This window comes from Oncorhynchus mykiss, chromosome 12 (genome assembly GCF_013265735.2).
Source record: "Oncorhynchus mykiss isolate Arlee chromosome 12, USDA_OmykA_1.1, whole genome shotgun sequence".
NCBI classification, from domain to species: domain Eukaryota; kingdom Metazoa; phylum Chordata; class Actinopteri; order Salmoniformes; family Salmonidae; genus Oncorhynchus; species Oncorhynchus mykiss.
Genome location: NC_048576.1, coordinates 86513024 through 86540804, shown reverse-complemented (window position 1 = coordinate 86540804; position 27781 = coordinate 86513024). Strand labels below are relative to the sequence as shown.

At 43.3% G+C, this 27781-nt stretch overlaps 1 protein-coding gene across 7 annotated transcripts in view; it reads left to right on the top strand.

Annotated features, from left to right (window-relative positions):
• The first annotated feature begins 2759 nt into the window (after positions 1-2759).
• The window catches only part of LOC110486907 (trinucleotide repeat-containing gene 6C protein), a 78609-nt gene continuing 53587 nt past the window's right edge, over positions 2760-27781 (top strand). For 3 of the 7 annotated variants that reach the window (XM_036938951.1, XM_036938946.1, XM_036938944.1), the window contains exons 1-3: positions 2761-3087; positions 17538-17640; positions 23820-23841. In XM_036938951.1, the coding sequence (XP_036794846.1) occupies positions 17578-17640; positions 23820-23841 (85 nt within the window). In that variant the 5' untranslated portion in view covers positions 2761-3087; positions 17538-17577. Of the gene's footprint in view, positions 3088-14912; positions 15844-17537; positions 17641-23819; positions 23842-27781 lie in introns of those variants that run through there. The other 4 variants (XM_036938947.1, XM_036938949.1, XM_036938950.1 and 1 more) reach the window with 3 other exon arrangements.

Genomic DNA, 27781 nt, shown 5'->3' with positions numbered 1-27781 from the left:
CAGCTGTTTCTTCACGCTACCAGTCCGCAATTAAAAATAACCCATCCACAACCGCCCAACTATATGTGATAAAGTACAAATCTGATCCCATGTCGCTTCTCTCTTGTCATTCATTATATGTTGCCCCAGAAGAATAAATAAATACTTGCTCAACAGAATAATGATCGATAGAATGAATACTTCAATCTAGTCTCTGTCATCTTTGTTCGGGGAGCAAAGACCTTTAGGGACTGGGGAGAAAATGCAATATCACAAAAAAATGAAAAGATTTTCTGTGTAAAGGGAGGCTGCATGGCCTCTCTGACAAAGGCCATGCAGCCGAAACACTTCAGAGTTATTACACTTTGTTCCCATTGAACATGCCATACAAATAAAGGCCTTTTAATGAATTATATGAAGAGTGCCTCGGTCCTCCTTTCTTTTTCATGACATCAGTTAGACCAGTTGTAAGAAAAAAGAAAGCTGTGAAAACGACCGAATGTTTTTCTGATAAGGTTTCAGTTTGGCTTCGATGCATATTTGATGTGGTTGAAATAGCTTACTATCAGCTTTTATGATGAAGACAGCACCTCTACAGATCTGGAGGGACACAGAAAATGGAGCGATAGAGAAAGAGAGCAATCACAAGCCAATGTTTGCCGGTAGTTAATTGTTCATTTATATCCCATAAAGGTAGCTAATTATGTTTGTGTATAATAAATCTGATAAACAGTGTGGTTGTGACTCTCTATCTTACAATTGAGCCACAATAGACTATCTAATGCCCACAAGGCTAGCATCGATAGCATGTTTCTACTGGAGTGAAATTGAGTAAAGTAACAGTACATCTACTTGAGTAAAATGTCATTAAAAAGTAACAGTACTCCTACTTGAGTAAAATGTCATTAAAAAGTAACAGTACTCCTACTTGAGTAAAATGTCATTAAAAAGTAACAGTACTCCTACTTGAGAAAAATGTCATTAAAAAGTAACAGTACTCCTACTTGAGAAAAATGTCATTAAAAAGTAGCAGTACTCCTACTTGAGTAAAATGTCATTAAAAAGTAACAGTACTCCTACTTGAGTAAAATGTCATTAAAAAGTAACAGTACTCCTACTTGAGAAAAATGTCATTGAAGTAACAGTACATCTACTTGAGTAAAATGTCATTAAAAAGTAACAGTACTCCTACTTGAGAAAAATGTCATTAAAAAGTAACAGTACTCCTACTTGAGAAAAATGTCATTAAAAAGTAACAGTACTCCTACTTGAGAAAAATGTCATTAAAAAGTAACAGTACTCCTACTTGAGTAAAATGTCATTAAAAAGTAACAGTACTACTACTTGAGAAAAATGTCATTAAAAAGTAACAGTACTCCTACTTGAGTAAAATGTCATTAAAAAGTAACAGTACTCCTACTTGAGAAAAATGTCATTAAAAAGTAACAATACTCCTACTTGAGTAAAATGTAATTAAAAAGTAACAGTACTCCTACTTGAGAAAAATGTCATTAAAAAGTAACAGTACTCTTACTTGAGTAAAATGTCATTAAAAAGTAACAGTACTCCTACTTGAGTAAAATGTCATTAAAAAGTAACAGTACTCCTACTTGAGAAAAATGTCATTGAAGTAACAGTACATCTACTTGAGTAAAATGTCATTAAAAAGTAACAGTACTCCTACTTGAGAAAAATGTCATTGAAGTAACATATACTTCTACTTGAGATCCTATAAATTTCGTTCCACTTCATGATTGTGTCCCACTTGTTGATTCTTCACAAAAAAATACAGTTTTATATATTTATGTTTGAAGCCTGAAATGTGGCAAAAGGTCGCAAAGTTCAAGGGGGCCGAATACTTTCGCAAGGCACTGTATATGATGTCTTCTGATAGACACATATTCATCTAAGCCTCTAAGCAACAGTATCAGATGGGGTTTGCTTAGCCTGGGTGTGAATGGTAGATCAGAGCTAACGAGAGAGAGAGATATGGGTCCTTAGTGAGATCCAGATTTGGCTCGTTGCACAGTGAAATATTTGTCCGGCACTCTGATCGTATTTGTTTGTCTCTTGAGAGAGCGAGAGAAGGATGACAGAGATAAACTGGAAGTGGGGGATAGAGAAGTTTATCGTTATCATTCCAGCATGACTAAAATATTGACTTGTGGAGGTAATTGTGTTTTCCTACCCTACCAGATAGTAGATAGCATACAAGCCCATTGTAGCCTCCAATCTTCCATGCTGAGTCTCATTTTGTAGATTTGAATTGGCCCAGTTGGAATCATCACCTTAAGCTGCTAGAGAACCCTGTGGAATCCACTTAAACATCTATTTCATTCTTTGTTTGCAACAACAACAAGAAATAATATAGAAAAAGAAGGCATGGTGTGGAGTACTGCTGGTGTGTATGTGTGTGTTATGCAAATAGGAATGGAATGCTGGGCTGGCACAGAGAGCACTAACATGTTTGTAAGTGCTGGTGTATGATCAACATAAGATGTGTTGAAATTGTGCCCTCTGTAGGTGAAAAGTACATAACCAGCGAAGCATAAACATTGCACTTGCTCACATAACACATTAGGAACTAAACATTCTAAATCTTCAAAAGCTACAGAACTGTGAGCTCAAACACTGTATAGCTTTGCATTGCATTGCATTGCTTTCTTAGTAAGCAAGTCAGAAAGGGAGAGGAAGGAAGGCAAGGAAACAAGGAGGTAGAGAGAGGTTGGCCACGGTAGTTGTCATGGAAACGGCGAGGCGGAGCATGTGGCGCCTCTTTGAGTGGGACCAGTTTGTTATTGGAGGTCACGTGGCCAGTCGCTAGGGACAGATGCACGTCCTGTACCTCAGATTGAAGCGTCGCGAGCTGCTGCTATCGCTAGTTTGAACAAAATGGCTGCAGAGGCACCACTAACGAAAGCCCGTTGAACGGTAGGAATTATCATCGACGATGTTTTAATGGATATCTTGGAAATACCCCCTCTCCAAATATTGGATTTTGCAAGAATTTGCTCTCTTGGATTCCTCTATTTGCGAACATTTCACAGTCGCGTGCTGTAAAACATATTTTTTTTTGCACTTTAAAAATGTCAGCTCATCAAAGACAAGGTAGGTTACTGAAAATGCATATGGTGTTCGTTTTTATATTTAGCTGAAAAAGTACACAAGTTGCACCGTTATACTTTATCTTGCTTGGCATTAGCTAGCTTATTTGCTTAAATATCGCACTCTGCTGCCATTTCTTCCTTTCTCTGACACTTGCTCTATTTCACGTTGTTTCCTGAGATAATCAACATTTGCTTTGGTTGTTTGCAATTACATTCGAGACTAGAGAACACATTTCGAACCTAAAACTTTGCCAAATGGTTAGGACTACAGAGAGCTAACGGTAGCTGTATTGCTTTGCTACTGTAGCTTCTTGCTGCGATCGAATTATTGGTCTGTGATAAGGGTATCAAGGACAGAACATCGATTATTGTCATGCAAATTACACCTCAAATTGAATTCAAATTCACTAAAGCCCACAGTGGGAAATGAGGTAAAACGTATTGTATTTTCTAATCTTTTAACATGATTTATTTAGAGAAATATTTAAAGAGGGGCGGGGATTCGCATCCAAGCAAAGCGCCCTGATATGCGGCTGCAGCTTCCGATTGATAAACAGCATCAATTTATCAAAACAGTGCGTAATGCCTTCATGTTTGAGTATTGCAACATTGTTGGCAATTTTCTAAATTTGACTACCAAGGTCTTGTTTTTATTAAATCACTTCATTGTAATAACCATCTTTAAAATGTATTCATAAAAGGAAACCAAACTGATCTGAAATGCAAACATAATGCACACTGGGAGGAAAATGATCAGTATAGGTAGAAACAAGCAACTTTCATCGTGACATTTGCATTAACCAATGACATTTAATAATGGGCTTCAACAACATCCCACATGCGCATGCCGACTGGCATATGTGTTTGAAATGCTAAGCACATAGATCTATTCTAGACTAAGCAGGTAGGCATTCGGTACTGCTGTGGTGATAAAATAGACAATGTAGTCAAATACAGATACAAAATGAGCTGGTTGGGGTTACAGGCAGGACTACTATCCAATGGGTTAGGGTTATGGGGGTAGTAATGGGGGTGGTTAAACAAATTAGCCAAGGAATTGCGGGCTCTATTTGAGGTTATACACATTTGAGATTAGAGTGGTTTGGAAGTCCATATTGGATCCTTTCCAATTCTCATGGCACTTCTGGTTAATTGTTTTGGCCCTGGTCTTGTCTAGAAGGGATACAGTATTTGTCCAAGTTTACTTTTTGTTGCAGGTTAGGAGAATTGGGTTAGGGAAACAACTTTTGGCGTCAAATTTGACAAGCTGCATCCCATCTAGACATAACCTTTGGCCCTTGTGTGGTCGGAATACAGCCAATCAAATCTCTCTAGTCTAACCAAACAGACATGGCTGAAGCTGGGTCCACACTTACAAGCTTGGTTCTCTGCTTAAGCCTGCCATGTTTCTGTTGGTTGCTGATTTTTAAAAGGTAGCTACTAGCAAGCGATTTCCTCCTCTTGCTTTCTCTGACATGAATACACATTTATTGTTGATGGCAACTGCCTCCTGCTCTGGGCATGCAGTCATAATGGCTGGGCTGCCATGGCATGAGTCTCCCAGAGAGGAAGGGGCTTGCCAGGCTGAAAGATGGGCCATGTTGCCAGAGTTGGAATGTGCTCCAGAGGAAGGTTGCTTTATTGTTCACAAGGCTTTGTTTATTTGAATAGAGACATGAAAGCACATGGTTATTTGTGAAAATGGGTAGACCCATCAGATGTTGCAGCAGTTTAGCTTATGCTAGTCAACACCCGTCCCTAGATGTGTTTATAGGAAGATGTCCCGTACCATTATTTCAGCGAGAGGGACTCCATGGCACAATGAGCTGTTCTTCTACAGTTGGAATCCTTTGAACTGTCAAGATGTCATAATCTCTTTTTAATTGAAACACATTTTCTCTTCCTGTATCCCCTTATCCCTGTGACACCTGTCATTACACTGTCTTCACAGTCAGTTGACATCGACCACCTCACACACACTCTAATGCTCTGATTACTATACAGATCAGGTCTTAGGCCTGCACTCAGTTCCTCTCCTCAGCTCAGCATACACACAGTGGCCTGATGGTTAGGTTTCTGTGGCAGCTCTGGCAGTTTGGCTTACAGGGTAGTTGTTTGCCTTTGAAATGACTAACCTTGCTCTTTGTGAAATGCTCTGATGTCAAACTGTTTCTTAGAGATAGGTTTACATGTTTTGACTTTGCATGCCACACTATTGGCTAACCAGGACAGGATCTCTGAGGTAATGGTTTTGATTGGCTCTATTTCTTACAAGTTAGCATTGTTGATAGTCCCAAATGATTCCCTGATCTGCCCCTCAGATTTGCCAGGCAAGGCCTCGAAGAAGAACACACACATATCAACAACTCAAGAACTGTCAGAAGAATCCATGTTGTTATTAATCAGGTCTGAATAAGTACAAAGAGATCGAAGCACAGATCAGCATAACTAAAGCATATCACTCTCCTAGTCCCAACTCAGCAGTTTGGTCCTCAGGCGTTCTCTAAGCAGCCAGAAAGGCAAATTCATTCTTGATAATTGAGTGCCATACAAGTGGATGTACCAGGCTGAATATGAAGTATAGTGTACGCCTAAGTGAGGAAAAGCCTTGATCCACAGCCTCTTCACATGAATCACTTAATCTGATTCTGAATACCTCCAACACCCAGCAGGTTCTGTCGCTAACTAGTCATTAGCTCAACTCTATTAAACATCTTTTTGTTGATGATCTAAAGAGTGGACCTTTTCATTCTTTGTTGTGGGTTTCATATGTTAGTGTAACTAAGAAGTCAACAGCTAGTCTGTTTGATTTGACAGATAGCCTTGCAATAGGTTGTCGTTTGCGTTCAGCTCACACACTGAATTGCAAATTCGTAAAGTTGTGCAGACTTGCAAGGGAAATATCAGTTTGGGAAGGAACCACACTGGAAGATTTTCTCCCCACTACCCACTATTAGAATCTCTCTGTTCTAGATTAAACATCGATCTCAGTGGGAGATGTCCTAGTGATTTTATAACTGCAAATTCAAAGAGATGTGCAAGCTGGCAATGGAAATATCACAGTCTGAAACCCCCACTTTGAGATATTCTCCAAGATATCCTAGTGAATTCATGAATGGATATGGACGCCCATCCTCCCAACTAGGCTACCAGACCTGAAACGGAATGGACGCCATATCTTTTGATAAGATGTAGACTAGACCTCTGAAGCACAATCCTTCTGTTTCCTTATAAACAACTCATTCCCTTTATAATGTCATCGTTGTCTTTTGCCCTATTACGGCCAGCAGTCATTCAATGGCACCATGTTGGTAAACGTTAGGCCAGGTTTAACGAGCCATGAAGCTGGCGCTGGGGCTTTTCTCTCTGCTAACGCATGTTCACTCCCAGAGGGGCTGAGCTCTTGGGCAGAACACTTGTCATTCTCCAAGTAGACCTAAATGAGGCAAAGGGGAGATTATTGAAAGGCCCTTGAAGTGAACAGTAGGGTTTGTCCCCCTGAGGTCTGACTGAAGGCTTGGCTTTCTGCTTTCGTAGACTTCTGAAGAGAGGCCCACTTGAGGTGACCAATTTGTGAGTCATCCACTGATTCCACTCTCTAACGGCCTCTCAAGCCCAGTGTCAGTACTTAAATAGACTTTATATCCTTTAGCCTTGTATGTAAAAATATTTAGTATAATATATATATATATATATATATATATATAATTTTTAATTACACTAAGAAATGCAGACTAGGCTACTTGGCCAAAGTGGGCCATTGAACATGTTAATGGCAGTTAGCTCATCAGTTGGACCTTCAGCAAGTCTAGCAAGTTGTTTTTTATTGAATTTACACAAAGTTCTGGAGTTCTTCTTCACCTGCTTCAGTAAAAATTGTTCCTGACTGCCCAGCCCTGCACAAAGACGGCATTTATTACGTTGATCGGTCTTAATTTAGTCTTCTTGCTACGTGAGTTTCCCTTCACATACGGCCCTTTCACCTGCTGGATAATGGCTTTTTATGAAGATGAATGTGGAAACAGAGCAAGTGCCACGTGATTGGAGTCTAATAAGTTATTTTGTTGGGGACGTTCTGTGATCTATTGGAGCAATAAGTTGTTTGACCGGGCTCGTGAAACGGCTGCTCCGGTTACTGACGGAGAGGATGAAAGTCATCGGGAACTTCAACTGCTGGATCCTATCCATAGCTTTTATTTCTGGGGGCCTGCTAAGAGTGCCAGGAAGAGTGTAGCATCTGAAAAATCTCCTGGCCAGAGCATTAGCATGACTTCATAGACAATAGCTTCTAGTTCTTTGAAGCGGGAGATCATCTTCGCTATGTTAGAGGAATATCATCATCTATTGCCCAGTTGTTGTTTTTTCTCTTTTCTTATGCAGTACCACTCAAACGTTTGGACACACCTACTCAATGCTGTTATCAAGGCAAAGAGTGGCTACTTTGAAGAATCTCAAATATAAAATATATTTGAATGTGTTATTTCATAGTTTTTATGTCTTCACTATTATTCTACAATGTAGAAAATAGTAAAAATAAAGAAAAACCCTTTAATGAGTAGGTGTGTGTGTGTGTGTGTGTGTGTGTGTGTAGATACTTCTCTCTCACACACATACGTGTTTGTTTCATGAGCTAAAATTAAAGATCCCGGAAATGTTCCATACGCACAAAAAGCATATTTCTCCAATTTTGTGGACAAAAACGTTTACATCCCTATTAGTGAGCTTTTCTCCTTTTGCCATGATAATCCATCCACTTGACGTGTGTGGCATATCAAGAAACTGATTAAACAGCATGATCGTTACATAGGTGCACCTTGTGCTGGCTACAATAAGGCCCCTCTAAAAAGTGCAATTTTGACACACAACAATGCCACATATGTCTCAAGTTTAGGGAGCGTGCAATTGGCATACTAACTGCAGGAATGTCCACGAGTTGTTGCCTCAAGTCGTTTTAGAGAATTTGTTAGTAGGTCCAATCGGCCTCACAACCGCAGACCACGTGTAACCGCCCAGGACCTCCACACCTGGCTTCTTCACCTGTGGGTTCGTCTGAGAACAGCCACATTTAGTCATTTTAAGTCCCACCCTTCAGCTCCCATCAACCCCTGCCATCTATCTCTGTACACCATCCAATTTTGATTTATATTTGCCATATATTTTTCAGATGTGATGTTTCACAAATTTCTGAACCTTTCTTTTCTCATAGTTTCTACAGATTGTAAATTAAAGAAACATTTTTGTTCAGATTATTATTATGTTATTGGTTAATTGACTATGACATTTCAAATCACCCAGCAGTGCTATTTGCAGAGTTGGCTCCAGGTAAATTCTTCAGCCATTCCTGAACCTGCAACCAAAAACAAGCTACATATTTGACAGTACCAAAACAAGTGCTCTAATGATTCTCTCTCTTCGCAGCAAAGTCTGCAGTGCTGGGATGGTTGTATCACCCATTGATATAACATTTAATTGGTAATTGACATTTAACATTTAATTGGCAAGAATTTTGTATAATTTAAATTGAAAAACCAAAGTTTTGCGTATCATTTCATAAACCATGTGCCATGGAATCGGTACATCGAGAATCTCCTCTCAACTATCTTGCAATCTATATGGCACAGCGGTCACTTTGTTGTTGTCCTGAAGTGAAACTGATATACTTTTTATCACCATTTAAAAAACAAAACAAATTTTGGTATTTAATGCAGGGCCGACAGACAAGTTCCTTACCTTCTCCCCTTCCAAGTGCTTTTTTCATTGTTGTGGTAATGCTGCAATTAGTTGGTTTTAATTTTAGATTGAGAAGACATTTGTGTTAGCTGCATGTGTGACAAGTCAACTAGTCCTATAATTTGTAATTTTATAATTTATTTTCAAATTCTATATTTTTTTTATCAATTAGTATATTTGAGTTTAACCATAGTATTTGTTCTAATATTTGTTCTGTCTTTTCTGGTGGATTAAACTGAAATTGCAACCAGCTTTCTGTTGCTTGTTTTAAAAATAGACATATTTTGGAGATTTCATTTTCAAATAATAGGAAGAGAGCGGTTGTAATTGGGGGAAAAGGCCATTCTTGAACATGGGGTGAGCCATTCTTACTAAGCTGCTAGAGAACCAGTTTGAATTTATGTGTAGTTGTTGTATGATTAAAGTGTAGTTGTTGTATGATTGAAGTGTAGTTGTTGTATAATTTAAGTGTAGTTGTTGTATGATTGAAGCCTTTAGTGAGATTTATTATTGAATCGTTTATGCTCTCCAAATTAATATTCATTATAATTTTGTCTGGCTTGCCATTCCAAATAAAATATAATGAACCCATTTGTATAAGAGATTCTCCAAAATGGAAATATTCCAAGCTTTTATGTATAAATTCCAGTCATACTTTATCAAAAGCCTTTTTCAAATTCCGCTGTGAATACCAGCCTGGTTTCCCAGATTTCTTTAATTTAACTGTCTTTGTTTGGCAGATGGATGGAGAATTTTAAGCAGTGTTTTGGGATAGCCGAAGGGCTCCAATGTGGCACATCAGATCTCGTTTTCCAGAGTGTTTTGGGAAGTTGCGGTCTGTCTTCCTAATGTACGATCGTGCCGAGCAGAGGGGCTGCAGTCTGATTCCGCCATTGCGGCTGCTGCGGTTGCTAGCGAGCAAGCAACCCTTCTCCCAGGGGCTCAGCAGCCTCGCTCTTATTTGTCTTGCAGTGCTGGCATTCCTGGCTCTGTGCCAAGTGACTATCGACAGTCGCAAGCCCCCTTCCCCCCACCGAGCGCACACCCACCACCTCTCCCCTTCCTTGTATGTGTTCTCACATACACCCACCACCTCCCCCTTCCTTGTATGTGTTCTCACACCCACCACCTCCCCCCTTCCTTGTATGTGTTCTCACACCCACCACCTCCCCCTTCCTTGTATGTGTTCTCACACCCACCACCTCTCCCCTTCCTTGTATGTGTTCTCACACCCACCACCTCCCCCTTCCTTGTATGTGTTCTCACATACACCCACCACCTCCCCCTTCATTGTATGTGTTCTCACATACACCCACCACCTCCCCCCTTCCTTGTATGTGTTCTCACATACACCCACCACCTTCCCCCTTCCTTGTATGTGTTCTCACATACACCCACCACCTCCCCCTTCCTTGTATGTGTTCTCACATACACCCACCACCTCCCCCTTCCTTGTATGTGTTCTCGCACCCACCACCTCCCCCTTCCTTGTATGTGTTCTCACATACACCCACCACCTCCCCCTTCCTTGTATGTGTTCTCACACCCACCACCTCCCCCCTTCCTTGTATGTGTTCTCACATACACCCACCACCTCCCCCCTTCCTTGTATGTGTTCTCACACCCACCACCTCCCCCTTCCTTGTATGTGTTCTCACACCCACCACCTCCCCCCTTCCTTGTATGTGTTCTCACACCCACCACCTCCCCCCTTCCTTGTATGTGTTCTCACACCCACCACCTCCCCCCTTCCTTGTATGTGTTCTCACACCCACCACCTCCCCCTTCCTTGTATGTGTTCTCACATACACCCACCACCTCCCCCTTCCTTGTATGTGTTCTCACATACACCCACCACCTCCCCCTTCCTTGTATGTGTTCTCACACCCACCACCTCCCCCCTTCCTTGTATGTGTTCTCACATCCACCACCTCCCCCCTTCCTTGTATGTGTTCTCACACACACCCACCACCTCCCCCTTCCTTGTATGTGTTCTCACACCCACCACCTCCCCCTTCCTTGTATGTGTTCTCACATACACCCACCACCTCCCCCTTCCTTGTATGTGTTCTCACATACACCCACCACCTCCCCCTTCCTTGTATGTGTTCTCACATACACCCACCACCTCCCCCCTTCCTTGTATGTGTTCTCACATACACCCACCACCTCCCCCCTTCCTTGTATGTGTTCTCACACCCACCACCTCCCCCTTCCTTGTATGTGTTCTCACACCCACCACCTCCCCCTTCCTTGTATGTGTTCTCACACCCACCACCTCCCCCTTCCTTGTATGTGTTCTCACACCCACCACCTCCCCCCTTCCTTGTATGTGTTCTCACATACACCCACCACCTCCCCCTTCCTTGTATGTGTTCTCACACCCACCACCTCCCCCTTCCTTGTATGTGTTCTCACACACCCACCACCTCCCCCCTTCCTTGTATGTGTTCTCACATACACCCACCACCTCCCCCTTCCTTGTATGTGTTCTCACACCCACCACCTCCCCCTTCCTTGTATGTGTTCTCACACACCCACCACCTCCCCCTTCCTTGTATGTGTTCTCACATACACCCACCACCTCCCCCTTCCTTGTATGTGTTCTCACATACACCCACCACCTCCCCCTTCCTTGTATGTGTTCTCACATACACCCACCACCTCCCCCCTTCCTTGTATGTGTTCTCACACCCACCACCTCCCCCCTTCCTTGTATTTGTTCTCACACCCACCACCTCCCCCCTTCCTTGTATGTGTTCTCACATACACCAGAGTGTGGATATCAAAAGCAACCTGCACCCCCACCTCCCCCCCTTCCCACCTTCCCACCCCATCATACCATTACCCTCTTTATTGTACGGTCCTTCCTCTACCCTCTCTCTGATTGCCTTTTGTCCGCCTTTGTTCCCAGAAGCAGTCTGGTTTAATAGACATCACCTCTCTAATCCTCTTGTTGTGTTTTAGTGGTTCTATCCTCCAGCACCTCAAGAAGCAGCATCAAGCTCAAGGCTGTACGTTTAGCTTATCAATCACTGTCTTCCTGCTCCAAACTGACTGCTGGCTGGCACTGCATCAATGTCCATGTCAGTCATTCAACCCTCTCACAGTCAAAACAACTCATTTTCTTCAACGTTTCTCTCATTTAGGTACCTTATTTTGGCATTTCTTGGGGATCCACCTCCCTAGACCACGCACGCTCTCTCACACGCGCACACACACACACATACACACACACACACACACACACACACACTAGGGCTGCACAATTAATCAGATTCACATTGAAATTGCAATATGGATATTTTGAAAGGCATCTCAGCCCAGTGTAACGGACGTTTTCATAGTTCTTTTCCTCTTGCAGTGGCTTCCCCCCCACACCAAGCAGCACCGTTCCTCCTCCTTGCTGTTAGTTACTATATGTTTTTATAGTTATTTTCCTCTTGCAGTGGCTTCCCCCCCACACCAAGCAGCACCGTTCCTCCTCCTCCTCGCTGTTAGTTACTATATGTTTTTATAGTTATTTTCCTCTTGCAGTGGCTTCCCCCCCACACCAAGCAGCACCGTTCCTCCTCCTCCTCGCTGTTAGTTACTATATGTTTTTATAGTTATTTTCCTCTTGCAGTGGCTTCTCCCACACACCAAGCAGCACCGTTCCTCCTCCTCCTCGCTGTTAGTTACTATATGTTTTTATAGTTATTTTCCTCTTGCAGTGGCTTCCCCCACACACCAAGCAGCACCGTTCCTCCTCCTCCTCGCTGTTAGTTACTATATGTTTTTATAGTTATTTTCCTCTTGCAGTGGCTTCCCCCACACCAAGCAGCACCGTTCCTCCTCCTCCTCGCTGTTAGTTACTATATGTTTTTATAGTTATTTTCCTCTTGCAGTGGCTTCCCCCCCACACCAAGCAGCACCGTTCCTCCTCCTCCTCGCTGTTAGTTACTATATGTTTTTATAGTTATTTTCCTCTTGCAGTGGCTTCCCCCCCACACCAAGCAGCACCGTTCCTCCCCCTCCTCGCTGTTAGTTACTATATGTTTTTATAGTTATTTTCCTCTTGCAGTGGCTTCTCCCACACACCAAGCAGCACCGTTCCTCCTCCTCCTCGCTGTTAGTTACTATATGTTTTTATAGTTATTTTCCTCTTGCAGTGGCTTCCCCCACACACCAAGCAGCACCGTTCCTCCTCCTCCTCGCTGTTAGTTACTATATGTTTTTATAGTTATTTTCCTCTTGCAGTGGCTTCCCCCCCCACACCAAGCAGCACCGTTCCTCCTCCTCGCTGTTAGTTACTATATGTTTTTATAGTTATTTTCCTCTTGCAGTGGCTTCCCCCCCACACCAAGCAGCACCGTTCCTCCTCCTCGCTGTTAGTTACTATATGTTTTTATAGTTATTTTCCTCTTGCAGTGGCTTCCCCCACACACCAAGCAGCACCGTTCCTCCTCCTCCTCGCTGTTAGTTACTATATGTTTTTATAGTTATTTTCCTCTTGCAGTGGCTTCCCCCACACACCAAGCAGCACCGTTCCTCCTCCTCCTCGCTGTTAGTTACTATATGTTTTTATAGTTATTTTCCTCTTGCAGTGGCTTCCTCCCCACACCAAGCAGCACCGTTCCTCCTCCTCGCTGTTAGTTACTATATGTTTTTATAGTTATTTTCCTCTTGCAGTGGCTTCCCCCACACCAAGCAGCACCGTTCCTCCTCCTCGCTGTTAGTTACTATATGTTTTTATAGTTATTTTCCTCTTGCAGTGGCTTCCCCCACACACCAAGCAGCACCGTTCCTCCTCCTCCTCGCTGTTAGTTACTATATGTTTTTATAGTTATTTTCCTCTTGCAGTGGCTTCCCCCCCACACCAAGCAGCACCGTTCCTCCTCCTCGCTGTTAGTTACTATATGCTTTTATAGTTATTTTCCTCTTGCAGTGGCTTCCCCCCCCACACCAAGCAGCACCGTTCCTCCTCCTCCTCGCTGTTAGTTACTATATGTTTTTATAGTTATTTTCCTCTTGCAGTGGCTTCCCCCACACCAAGCAGCACCGTTCCTCCTCCTCGCTGTTAGTTACTATATGTTTTTATAGTTATTTTCCTCTTGCAGTGGCTTCCCCCACACCAAGCAGCACCGTTCCTCCTCCTCCTCGCTGTTAGTTACTATATGTTTTTATAGTTATTTTCCTCTTGCAGTGGCTTCCCCCACACTAAGCAGCACCGTTCCTCCTCCTCCTCGCTGTTAGTTACTATATGTTTTTATAGTTATTTTCCTCTTGCAGTGGCTTCCCCCACACCAAGCAGCACCGTTCCTCCTCCTCGCTGTTAGTTACTATATGTTTTTATAGTTATTTTCCTCTTGCAGTGGCTTCCCCCCCACACCAAGTAGCACCGTTCCTCCTCCTCGCTGTTAGTTACTATATGTTTTTATAGTTATTTTCCTCTTGCAGTGGCTTCCCCCACACACCAAGCAGCACCGTTCCTCCTCCTCGCTGTTAGTTACTATATGTTTTTATAGTTATTTTCCTCTTGCAGTGGCTTCCCCCACACACCAAGCAGCACCGTTCCTCCTCCTCCTCGCTGTTAGTTACTATATGTTTTTATAGTTATTTTCCTCTTGCAGTGGCTTCCCCCACACACCAAGCAGCACCGTTCCTCCTCCTCCTCGCTGTTAGTTACTATATGTTTTTATAGTTATTTTCCTCTTGCAGTGGCTTCTCCCACACACCAAGCAGCACCGTTCCTCCTCCTCCTCGCTGTTAGTTACTATATGTTTTTATAGTTATTTTCCTCTTGCAGTGGCTTCCCCCACACACCAAGCAGCACCGTTCCTCCTCCTCCTCGCTGTTAGTTACTATATGTTTTTATAGTTATTTTCCTCTTGCAGTGGCTTCCCCCACACACCAAGCAGCACCGTTCCTCCTCCTCCTCGCTGTTAGTTACTATATGTTTTTATAGTTATTTTCCTCTTGCAGTGGCTTCCTCCCCACACCAAGCAGCACCGTTCCTCCTCCTCGCTGTTAGTTACTATATGTTTTTATAGTTCCTCTTGCAGTGGCTTCCCCCACACACCAAGCAGCACCGTTCCTCCTCCTCCTCGCTGTTAGTTACTATATGTTTGCATGCTGTTCTGTTGGGTCAAATGCAGTCAACCGATTGTTCCAAACAAGAACGATGCTGCTTTCAACTTCCCTTCTTAAATAAGTCATTCTCTTTCTATGATTCCGGCAGTTCATCCAACTGATTTGATCTTTGTTCCACGTCAAATTGCAATCGTAATATTTGGTTTAAAAAAAATGAAAGTCCTTGTTTCACGGTCCTTTTACCAGAGTTGTCTTGCACAAGGACCAACTGATCCCGAACAGAAATGAATCTGGACAGTTTCCAGTATGTGTAGCCTAAGTCTATGTTTTCCGGCTCAGCCTGTGCCTAGACAGACAGCAGTTTAGATCAGCTGGGCCATCACTCCATTCCTCTGATACTATGTGACACTAGCATGGTGCATCAATGTTGAATGGAGACCGTGGCTATATTTAGCCATCAGCTGTAGCTAGGCTTAATAGCTGGGCTGTGGGCCCCACAAAAATAAATATTTATGGATCTAATGGGTTAGCCGTGATATGGAAGCACATCGGAGTTCTGAGGCAAATTTCCATCCACATAATCTCAGGTCTTCAACCCTAAAAACAGCCAGACAGTAGGAGTTGCCTATTAATAGCTCTGTTCTTTCCTGCTGCTGCTCTTTGGAACCAAACAGGCCAACATGGAGAACGCTGCAGCGGCTTATGGCTAGTCAACAGTTTTCCACTTAACACATGGAGCACTCAGCTCTGTTCCAAGCTAGTCTGTTGCCCATGCTGTGAGGTAACTCCCGGTGAAGTGTTAAGAGGACCAAAGCCGAGATTAGCCCCCGAGATTGGCTGATTAGCCCGTCGGCTGGCCAATCAGTGCATGGCTACGTGGATATGTGAGATACAGCGTTTTTTGTGTGCGATTTCATTGAGACATTCGCCAGCCTACACACGTTACTATTATCAGGTCAGTTGTTTTAGCTTAGTTGCTAATTGTCTGCGTGAGCAACTGCGCCTCCTTATGTTGTATTGAAGTCTGTGGTAGACTTGCCTTATTGTGCTTCAGCCTGCTTCTTTGCCTTCTGTTTATATTGTATCCTAATGGAAGAAGGGGAGCAGACTGTGTTGGTTATGGTAGTTGTGTTTTTATAGGCTAGGCATTTTTCTCAAACCTTCTCCCTCAGACATGTTGAATTCCAACAAAAACACACCTGATTTGGGCTCCCGAGTGGGGCGGTGGTCTAAGGCACTGCATCTCAGTGCTAGACGCGTCACTACAGACACTGGTTCGATTCCAGGCTGTATCCCAACCGTCTGTGATTGGGAGTCCTATAGGGCGGCGCACAATTGTCCCAGCGTCATCCGGGTTTGGCCGGGGTTGGCCGTCATTGTAAATAAGAATTTGTTCTTAATTGACTTGCCTAGTTTAAATTAAAAAAAATAACTAATCAAATTTGGTCTTTCTAGAGACTGTGTCAAACCTGATGTCCCGAAGACGGGTGACTAATATGCAGTGCACTGTGCAGCGGCCTAAAAACCTAACTGACTCTGGATCAGTGCTTAAGGGCCAACATCCACCACCTCTCCACCTGGCTGCACACTCATCAGGCCTCGGGAGCTCTTGTTGCCAGGCGATGGCACGGCATTGCAGCACATGCTTGGCTTACATTTTTAGATGCCATTTCTCATCTCCGGTTCAAGGAAACCGGATTCCAATTTATGTATTTTTCCATGCAGTTATTATTCTCCCATCTCTGTCCTTAAATGCTGGAGCTTTTTAAGTGAAAAGAGGAAAGGCCTAGGCTTATTAAGGCTAAATATAGGATCGGTCTGCATCCCAAATGGCACCCTATTCCCTAATATAGTGCTCTGGTCAAAAGTAGTGGACAATGTAGGGAATAGGGTGCCATTTGGGACGCTGGCTACCCAACTCTCCTCTGGAACAGCTTGCTGCTCGTGAAAGGATGTGGAAATGTCAGGTTGATTTTGTGTGTTTTTTTTAATGGCTTTGGAGCATGTGTGTGGAGTGGAGGCTTGGCAGGCATTTGTCTCTGAGAGCTGGGTCCCTACCAGGTAAGATGCAGTACTCTGAGGGATCTGGGGAGTGGCAGCTAGTACTGAGTGTGGCTGTGCCTCACTTTACCTGGGTCATTCAATACTGGTCATAGAGATGTCAGGCAGCCGGTCAAAAGCAGTGCACTGTATGGTGAATAACAGGGTGAGATGCAGCCTTACTCAGCCTACTGAGTCTGGGTTGTCTTGGAGATGGCGGTAGGTACTGGCTGGATGTCTGGGGATTGAAGAATGGGGCCTCATATCAAGGGTTTCAGTAACACTAAGAGGACCACAGCTCTGGCCTCCACCAGCACCACAATGCCTCCTAATAAATTCCAGACCACACAAGTCATCCACACAAGTCAACCCGAGCCAATACAACCCAAGCCACACACACACGCAGGTCAATCTGTTAATGGTGTTTCTATTGTTTAATGGTGTTTCTATTGTCTGTACATTCCCTCAGCAAAGAGCTGCAGTGAGTAGTTATAACTCTGCTTCAGAATGGAATTCATGGGAGGATTCCAGGTGTTCACGTGCAGACAGTCCTCACCTCGCCAGCAACCGCGTTGTAAAACACGTCTGTCTTTTGATCCTCTGTTCCAGCCGAGAGAAGAAGCAGGGAACACGAGACCAGAACCATTTGATGGAAGAAAAGAAAAAGAGAAAGCAAGAAGAAAAGAAAAAGAAGGAAGCTGCTCAGAAAAAGGTGTGACGTCATATGGTTCTTGTTGTTTGGACACACTTCTATCATACTACCTCATACAGCACCAACCCCCGTTTCTATCATACTACCTCATACAGCACCAACCCCCGTTTCTATCATACTACCTCATACAGCACTGACCCCCGTTTCTATCATACTACCTCATACAGCACCAACCCCTGTTTCTATCATACTACCTCATACAGCACCAACCCCTGTTTTTATCATACTACCTCATACAGCACCAACCCCCGTTTCTATCATACTACCTCATACAGCACCAACCCCCGTTTCTATCATACTACCTCATACAGCACTGACCCCCGTTTCTATCATGCTACCTCATACAGCACCAACCCCTGTTTCTATCATACTACCTCATACAGCACCAACCCCCGTTTCTATCATACTACCTCATACAGCACCAACCCCCGTTTCTATCATACTACCTCATACAGCACCAACCCCCGTTTCTATCATACTACCTCATACAGCACCAACCCCCGTTTCTATCATACTACCTCATACAGCACCAACCCCCGTTTCTATCATACTACCTCATACAGCACCAACCCCCGTTTCTATCATACTACCTCATACAGCACCAACCCCCGTTTCTATCATACTACCTCATACAGCACCAACCCCCGTTTCTATCATACTACCTCATACAGCACCAACCCCCGTTTCTATCATACTACCTCATACAGCACCAACCCCCGTTTCTATCATACTACCTCATACAGCACCAACCCCCGTTTCTATCATACTACCTCATACAGCACCAACCCCCGTTTCTATCATACTACCTCATACAGCACCAACCCCCGTTTCTATCATACTACCTCATACAGCACCAACCCCCGTTTCTATCATACTACCTCATACAGCACCAACCCCCGTTTCTATCATACTACCTCATACAGCACCAACCCCCGTTTCTATCATACTACCTCATACAGCACCAACCCCCGTTTCTATCATACTACCTCATACAGCACCAACCCCCGTTTCTATCATACTACCTCATACAGCACCAACCCCCGTTTCTATCATACTACCTCATACAGCACCAACCCCCGTTTCTATCATACTACCTCATACAGCACCAACCCCCGTTTCTATCATACTACCTCATACAGCACCAACCCCCGTTTCTATCATACTACCTCATACAGCACCAACCCCCGTTTCTATCATACTACCTCATACAGCACCAACCCCTGTTTTTATCATACTACCTCATACAGCACCAACCCCTGTTTTTATCATACTACCTCATACAGCACCAACCCCTGTTTTTATCATACTACCTCATACAGCACCAACCCCTGTTTCTATCATACTACCTCATACAGCACCAACCCCTGTTTTTATCATACTACCTCATACAGCACCAACCCCTGTTTTTATCATACTACCTCATACAGCACCAACCCCTGTTTTTATCATACTACCTCATACAGCACCAACCCCTGTTTTTATCATACTACCTCATACAGCACCAACCCCTGTTTTTATCATACTACCTCATACAGCACCAACCCCTGTTTTTATCATACTACCTCATACAGCACCAACCCCTGTTTTTATCATACTACCTCATACAGCACCAACCCCTGTTTTTATCATACTAACTCATACAGCACCAACCCCTGTTTTTATCATACTACCTCATACAGCACCAACCCCTGTTTTTATCATACTACCTCATACAGCACCAGCCCCTGTTTTTATCATACTACCTCATACAGCGCCAACCCCTGTTTTTATCATACTACCTCATACAGCGCCAACCCCTGTTTTTATCATACTACCTCATACAGCGCCAACCCCTGTTTTTATCATACTACCTCATACAGCGCCAACCCCTGTTTTTATCATACTACCTCATACAGCGCCAACCCCTGTTTTTATCATACTACCTCATACAGCGCCAACCCCTGTTTTTATCATACTACCTCATACAGCGCCAACCCCTGTTTTTATCATACTACCTCATACAGCGCCAACCCCTGTTTTTATCATACTACCTCATACAGCGCCAACCCCTGTTTTTATCATACTACCTCATAAAGCACCAACCCCTGTTTTTATCATACTACCTCATACAGCACCAACCCCTGTTTTTATCATACTACCCCATACAGCACCAACCCCTGTTTTTATCATACTACCTCATACAGCACCAACCCCTGTTTTTATCATACTACCTCATACAGCACCAACCCCTGTTTTTATCATACTACCTCATACAGCGCCAACCCCTGTTTTTATCATACTACCTCATACAGCACCAACCCCTGTTTTTATCATACTACCTCATACAGCACCAACCCCTGTTTTTATCATACTACCTCATACAGCACCAACCCCTGTTTTTATCATACTACCTCATACAGCGCCAACCCCTGTTTTTATCATACTACCTCATACAGCGCCAACCCCTGTTTTTATCATACTACCTCATACAGCACCAACCCCTGTTTTTATCATACTACCTCATACAGCACCAACCCCTGTTTTTATCATACTACCTCATACAGCGCCAACCCCTGTTTTTATCATACTACCTCATACAGCGCCAACCCCTGTTTTTATCATACTACCTCATACAGCACCAACCCCTGTTTTTATCATACTACCTCATACAGCACCAACCCCTGTTTTTATCATACTACCTCATACAGCACCAACCCCTGTTTTTATCATACTACCTCATACAGCACCAACCCCTGTTTTTATCATACTACCTCATACAGCACCAACCCCTGTTTTTATCATACTACCTCATACAGCACCAACCCCTGTTTTTATCATACTACCTCATACAGCACCAACCCCTGTTTTTATCATACTACCTCATACAGCACCAACCCCTGTTTTTATCATACTACCTCATACAGCACCAACCCCTGTTTTTATCATACTACCTCATACAGCACCAACCCCTGTTTTTATCATACTACCTCATACAGCACCAACCCCTGTTTTTATCATACTACCTCATACAGCACCAACCCCTGTTTTTATCATACTACCTCATAAAGCACCAACCCCTGTTTTTATCATACTACCTCATAAAGCACCAACCCCTGTTTTTATCATACTACCTCATACAGCACCAACCCCTGTTTTTATCATACTACCCCATACAGCACCAACCCCTGTTTTTATCATACTACCTCATACAGCACCAACCCCTGTTTTTATCATACTACCTCATACAGCACCAACCCCTGTTTTTATCATACTACCTCATACAGCGCCAACCCCTGTTTTTATCATACTACCTCATACAGCACCAACCCCTGTTTTTATCATACTACCTCATACAGCACCAACCCCTGTTTTTATCATACTACCTCATACAGCGCCAACCCCTGTTTTTATCATACTACCTCATACAGCGCCAACCCCTGTTTTTATCATACTACCTCATACAGCGCCAACCCCTGTTTTTATCATACTACCTCATACAGCACCAACCCCTGTTTTTATCATACTACCTCATACAGCACCAACCCCTGTTTTTATCATACTACCTCATACAGCGCCAACCCCTGTTTTTATCATACTACCTCATACAGCACCAACCCCTGTTTTTATCATACTACCTCATACAGCACCAACCCCTGTTTTTATCATACTACCTCATACAGCACCAACCCCTGTTTTTATCATACTACCTCATACAGCACCAACCCCTGTTTTTATCATACTACCTCATACAGCACCAACCCCTGTTTTTATCATACTACCTCATACAGCACCAACCCCTGTTTTTATCATACTACCTCATACAGCACCAACCCCTGTTTTTATCATACTACCTCATACAGCACCAACCCCTGTTTTTATCATACTACCTCATACAGCACCAACCCCTGTTTTTATCATACTACCTCATACAGCACCAACCCCTGTTTTTATCATACTACCTCATACAGCACCAACCCCTGTTTTTATCATACTACCTCATACAGCACCAACCCCTGTTTTTATCATACTACCTCATACAGCACCAACCCCTGTTTTTATCATACTACCTCATAAAGCACCAACCCCTGTTTTTATCATACTACCTCATACAGCACCAACCCCTGTTTTTATCATACTACCCCATACAGCACCAACCCCTGTTTTTATCATACTACCTCATACAGCACCAGCCCCTGTTTTTATCATACTACCTCATACAGCACAAGCCCCTGTTTTTATCATACTACCTCATACAGCACCAACCCCTGTTTTTATCATACTACCTCATACAGCGCCAACTAGAGGTCGACTTATTAATCGGAATGGCCGATTTTAATTAGGGCCGATTTCAAGTTTTCATAACAATCGTCAATCGGCGTCTTTTGACACCCATTCTGGACGATTACATTGCACTCCAGGAGGACGTGGCAGGCTGACTACCTGTTATGTGAGTGCAGCAAGAAGCCAAGGTAAGGTGCTACCTAGCATTAAACGTATCTCATAAAAAACAAAACAATCAATCTTAACATAATCACTAGCTAACTACACATGGTAACAAAGACCGTGATTAATTTGCCAGAATTGTTCATAATTATAACATTGAAGGTTGTGCAATGTAACAGCAATATTTAGACTTAGGGTTGCCACTCGTTCTATAAAATACGGAACAGTTCCGTATTTCACTAAAATAGAACATATTTTGTTTTTCAAAATGATAGTTTCCGGATTTGACCATATTAATGACCTAAGGCTCATATTTCTGTGTGGTATTATATTATAATTAAGTCTATGATTTGATAGAGCAGTCTGTCTGAGCGGTGGTAGGCAGCAGCAGGCTCGTATGCATTCATTCAAACAGCACTTTCCTGCATTTGCCAGCAGCTATTTGACTTAAAGCCCATCAACTCCAGAGATTAGGCTGGAAATACTAAAGTACCTATTAGAACATCCACTAGTCAATGAAAGGAAATACAAATGCTATAGAGAGAAATAGTCCTATAATAACTACAACCTAAAACTTCTTACCTGGGAATATTGAAGACTCATGTTAAAAGGAACCACCAGCTTTCATATGTTCTGAGCAAGGAACTTAAACGTGAGCTTTTTTACATGGCACATATTGCACTTTTACTTCTCCAACACTTTTTTGCATTATTTAAACCAAATTGAACATGTTTCATTATTTATTTGAGACTACATTTATTTTATTGATGTATTATATTAAGTGTTCATTCAGTATTGTTGTAATTGTCATTTATTATAAATATATATAAATAAAAATCGGCCGATTTAATCGGTATCAAACTTTTTTGGTCCTCCAATAATCGGTATCGGCATGAAAAATCATAATCGGTCGACCTCTAGCACCAACCCGCGTTTTTATGGTACTACCTCATACAAGCACCAACCCCTGTTTTTAATGGTGTAGCTTTACACAAAGCAAGATGATGATATCAGCCTCTACCCTGTGCCCTGCTCTATTCCTCTCCTCTTTCACCCTCCCTCCCTCGCTCCCTCTCTCCCTCTGCTCTGAACCGTGTCAGTAAGTGATCCCTTTCCACTCCGTTGGCTAAACAGGCTAACGTGTCATGCTGCTTCTCTTTATCACATGCAGCCTCCTGTGAGGCTGAGGAAAGCAGAGCTGAAGGGGGGAGCTGGCCAGCGTGTGTGTGTGTTCCTGCATACGCCACTGTACCTGTGTGTGTGTGTGTGTGTGTGTGTGTTGTCTGCCTCTTATTTCACTTTCTGGCTAACTAATCCACATGACCCACCAGGCAAAAGCCCCTAAGCTCAGCCGGTGGAGGGATGAACATAAAACATGTAGCATTATAATAGGCTAATAAGAACATTTCCCTGAACATTCTGTTCCAATGGAATGGGCTGGCTTTCAGTCAGAGCAAGGCTGAAGTGCAGGCAGCCAACCCAGTAGCATGCTAACGCTAGCAGGCTAACTCCGAGAGAGGAGACCTATTGATTGTCTGTTGCTTTAAATATTGACATAAAACACATACTTCAGTTAGGACTCCTTTCTTCATTATGTGTATTTGACAGGGACAATAGGCCTACACATCAACATTTCAATAAATGTGGCAGTTTTATCCAGCCAGCTCATTTTCATCTGTAGTCCCTTGTACTTGTGTTTTTTTTGTGAACTCTTTAAAAAAATCTGTTGCTAATATGTTCTTCCTCTTTCTTTCCAGGTCACTGAACAGAAAACCAAAGGTGCGTTGTTCTCATCTTTTCCAACATTCTGCAACCACTCCTACCTCCTATTACCTTAGACTGACTGACTGATTGAAAAGAGAGGGGGATGGAGGGAGAATGACAGTCGGAGCAACAGAGAAAGTGAGAGTATGCACAGTGTGCACTTAGCTGGCAGGGTTTTGAAGTGAATTGAACCCAGAGCACTGTAGATAGAACACATCCTCTCACTGCCCTCTGTGCCAAAGCTCTTAATGAGCGAGAGAGAAGGACTGGCGAGAGGGAGAGGACCTGTTATGTGGTGTGACTGGCCAGATGGGGCCGGGAGGGGCTTATGTTTTGAGAGAAAGTCTCTAGGAAAGCTCATTAGGGCATCCGTTAATGGTCCTGTAACGGCCTTCTAGCACTTAACAGGAGGTTGGGGAAGTGGGGGGTTTAAAGGTCAAGATGAGGAAGGGACATCTTAGTGTAATAACCCTACAGGGTATAGTAGGCTGCAGGGCTGCATTTACTGGAGCCTGTCTGTGCTGCTGAGCTGCAATAATGAGCAGTAATCTGGGTTAGTTAGCTTTGTTAGCCTGTTTCCATCCAGTTAGCTTTGTTAGCCTGTTTCCATCCAGTTAGCTTTGTTGGCCTGTTTCCATCCAGTTAGCAGTAATCTGGGTTAGTTTTCTTGGTTAGCATGTTTCCACCAAGCCATGTATGGCTGAAAAGTCCCCTGGAAGCTGGCTGTGACACATTAGAATGTGGTGTTGACTGTTGAGGAGAGCAGGGTCAGTGTGAAAGTGCAGGATAGGGGTAACAACAGGCAGGGAGAGGCCACCAGTGTAATACTGCACTTTTCTACTGTGGTTGGAATGGGGAGGCCCAACCTGGGTCTGATGGAGGGAGGAGGAGAATATATGTGGGGGTGGATGGAGGAATAGAGAGAGTGGGGTGAAAAAGGCAGAAGGAAATTCACCTGGCTTGTCACAAACATATTCCTGAGAAGGAAATGACAAAAGTGAAAGAAAGGGTCTGAAGGAAAGAGACTGCAGGAACAAAGTACTGGAAAGAAACAGAGAGTATTGTGTGAAAGTGAGCGAGAACACACTCGTTTCCTGTCTACAGTTTACACATACAGTAAGCAGTGCGCATCGAGATCAACATAAAAGGCACGTGTACCCACATGGCTAAGGCATACAGTACATTCATATAAATAAGTTCCCTCTGCCTTACCGACCTCCACTGGGGCTGTGTATGTAGTATAGGCACTCATACAAACACAATTATATCAATGCATAGGTCAACAGACTTTTATGAATACATTAGTACAATCACATGTGCATCTGTATAAACCAGGGATATTCAACTCCTACCCTACGAGGTCTGTCGCCTGCTGGTTTCCTGTTCTACCTGATAATTAATTGCACACACCTGGTGTCCCGGGTCAAAATCAGTCCCTGATTAGAGGGAAACAATGAAAAAACACAGTGGAACTGGCTTTGAAGTCCAGAGGTTAGTTTAAAGGGGTCTAGATTGTCACATAGAAAAGTTGACAAGTACACACAGACACACGTGTCCTTATGTTTACAATTGGCTCATTCATCCCCCTCCTCTCCCCTGTAACTATTCCCCAGGTCGTTGCTGTAAATGAGAACGTGTTCTCAGTCAACGTACCTGGTAAAATAACAGATACAGTGGGGCAAAAAAGTATTTAGTCAGCCACCAATTGTGCACGTTCTCCCACTTAATAAGATGAGGCCTGCAATTTTCATCATAGGTACACTTCAACTATGACAGACAAAATGAGAAACAAAATCCAGAAAATCACATTGTAGGATTTTTAATGAATTTATTTGCAAATTGTGGTGGAAAATAAGTATTTGGTCACCTACAAACAAGCACGATTTCTGACTCGCACAGACCTATAACTTCTTCTTAAGGAGGCTCCTCTGTCCTCCACTCGTTACCTGTATTAATGGCACCTGTTTGAACTTGCTATCAGTATAAAAGACACCTGTCCACAACCTCAAACAGTCACACTCCAAACTCCACTATGGCCAAGACCAAAGAGCTGTCAAAGGACACCAGAAACAAAATTGTAGACCTGCACCAGGCTGGGAAGACTGAATCTGCAATAGGTAAGCAGCTTGGTTTGATTAAATCAACTGTGGGAGCAATTATTAGGAAATGGAAGACATACAAGACCACTGATAATCTCCCTCGATCTGGGGCTCCACGCAAGATCTCACCCCGTGGGGTCAAAATGATCAGAAGAACGGTGAGCAAAAATCCCAGAACCACACGGGGGGACCTAGTGAATGACCGGCAGAGAGCTGGGACCAAAGTAACAAAGCCTACCATCAGTAACACACTACGCCGCCAGGGACTCAAATCCTGCAGTGCCAGACGTGTCCCCCTGCTTAAGCCAGTACATGTCCAGGCCCGTCTGAAGTTTGCTAGAGAGCATTTGGATGATCCAGAAGAAGATTGGGAGAATGTCATTTGGTCAGATGAAACCAAAATAGACCTTTTTGGTAAAAACTCAACTTGTTGTGTTTGGAGGACAAAGAATGCTGAGTTGCATCCAAAGAACACCATACCTACTGTGAAGCATGGGGGTGGAAACATCATGCTTTGGGGCTGTTTTTCTGCAAAGGGACCAAGACGACTGATCCGTGGAAAGGAAAGAATGAATGGGGCCATGTATCGTGAGATTTTGAGTGAAAACCTCCTTCCATCAGCAAGGGCATTGAAGATGAAATGTGGCTGGGTCTTTCAGCATGACAATGATCCCAAACACACCGCCCGGGCAATGAAAGAGTGGCTTCGTAAGAAGCATTTCAAGGTCCTGGAGTGGCCTAGCCAGTCTCCAGATCTCAACCCCATAGAAAATCTTTGGAGGGAGTTGAAAGTCCGTGTTGCCCAGCAACAGCCCCAAAACATCACTGCTCTAGAGGAGATCTGCATGGAGGAATGGGCCAAAATACCAGCAACAGTGTGTGAAAACCTTGTGAAGACTTGACCTCTGTCGTTTGACCCTTGTCATTGCCAACAAAGGGTATATAACAAAGTATTGAGAAACTTTTGTTTTTGACCAAATACTTATTTCCACCATAATTTGCAAATAAAATCCTACAATGTGATTTTCTGGAGAAAAAAAATCTAATTTTGTCTGTCATAGGTGAAGTGTACCTATGATGAAAATTACAGGACTCTCTCATCTTTTTAAGTGGGAGAACTTGCACAATTGGTGGCTGACTAAATACTTTTTTGCCCCACTGTAAATGTATGGTTTCCATCAGCCAGTCCCTAGCGTGAAAGCAGCATGTATTGCCTTTGGTGATTGTCTCCTACCTCTCTACAGTGTCTTCCTGGCTGTGGCCTAGTTACAGCTCATCAGCCTCTCTCCATGCAGTTCTGGTTCATAGCCATTTCTCTGTCTCTATAGAGAGAGAGGTATTCTACCACTACCATCCAGGGTTACAACACAACCATGCCTTAGTTTCTACCACCGCTACCATCTAGTGTTACAACACAACCATTCCTTCGTTTTTACCACCACTACCATCTAGTGTTACAACACAACCATGCCTTAGTTTCTACCACCACTACTATCTAGTGTTACAACTCAACCATGCCTTAGTTTCTACCACCACTACTATCTAGTGTTACAACTCAACCATGCCTTAGTTTCTACCACCACTACTATCTAGTGTTACAACACAACCATGCCTTAGTTTCTACCACCACTACCATCTAGTGTTACAACACAACCATGCCTTAGTTTCTACCACCACTACCATCTAGTGTTACAACACAACCATGCCTTGGTTTCTACCACCACTACCATCTAGTGTTACTACACAGCTGTGCCTGAATCTCTCCTGTCTATGGCAGGTAGCATGCCCCCACCCCATCAGACACCAGTCCTCCCTGTCTACTGGACCATCACCCATGTGGAGGCATTTTCTCCCTG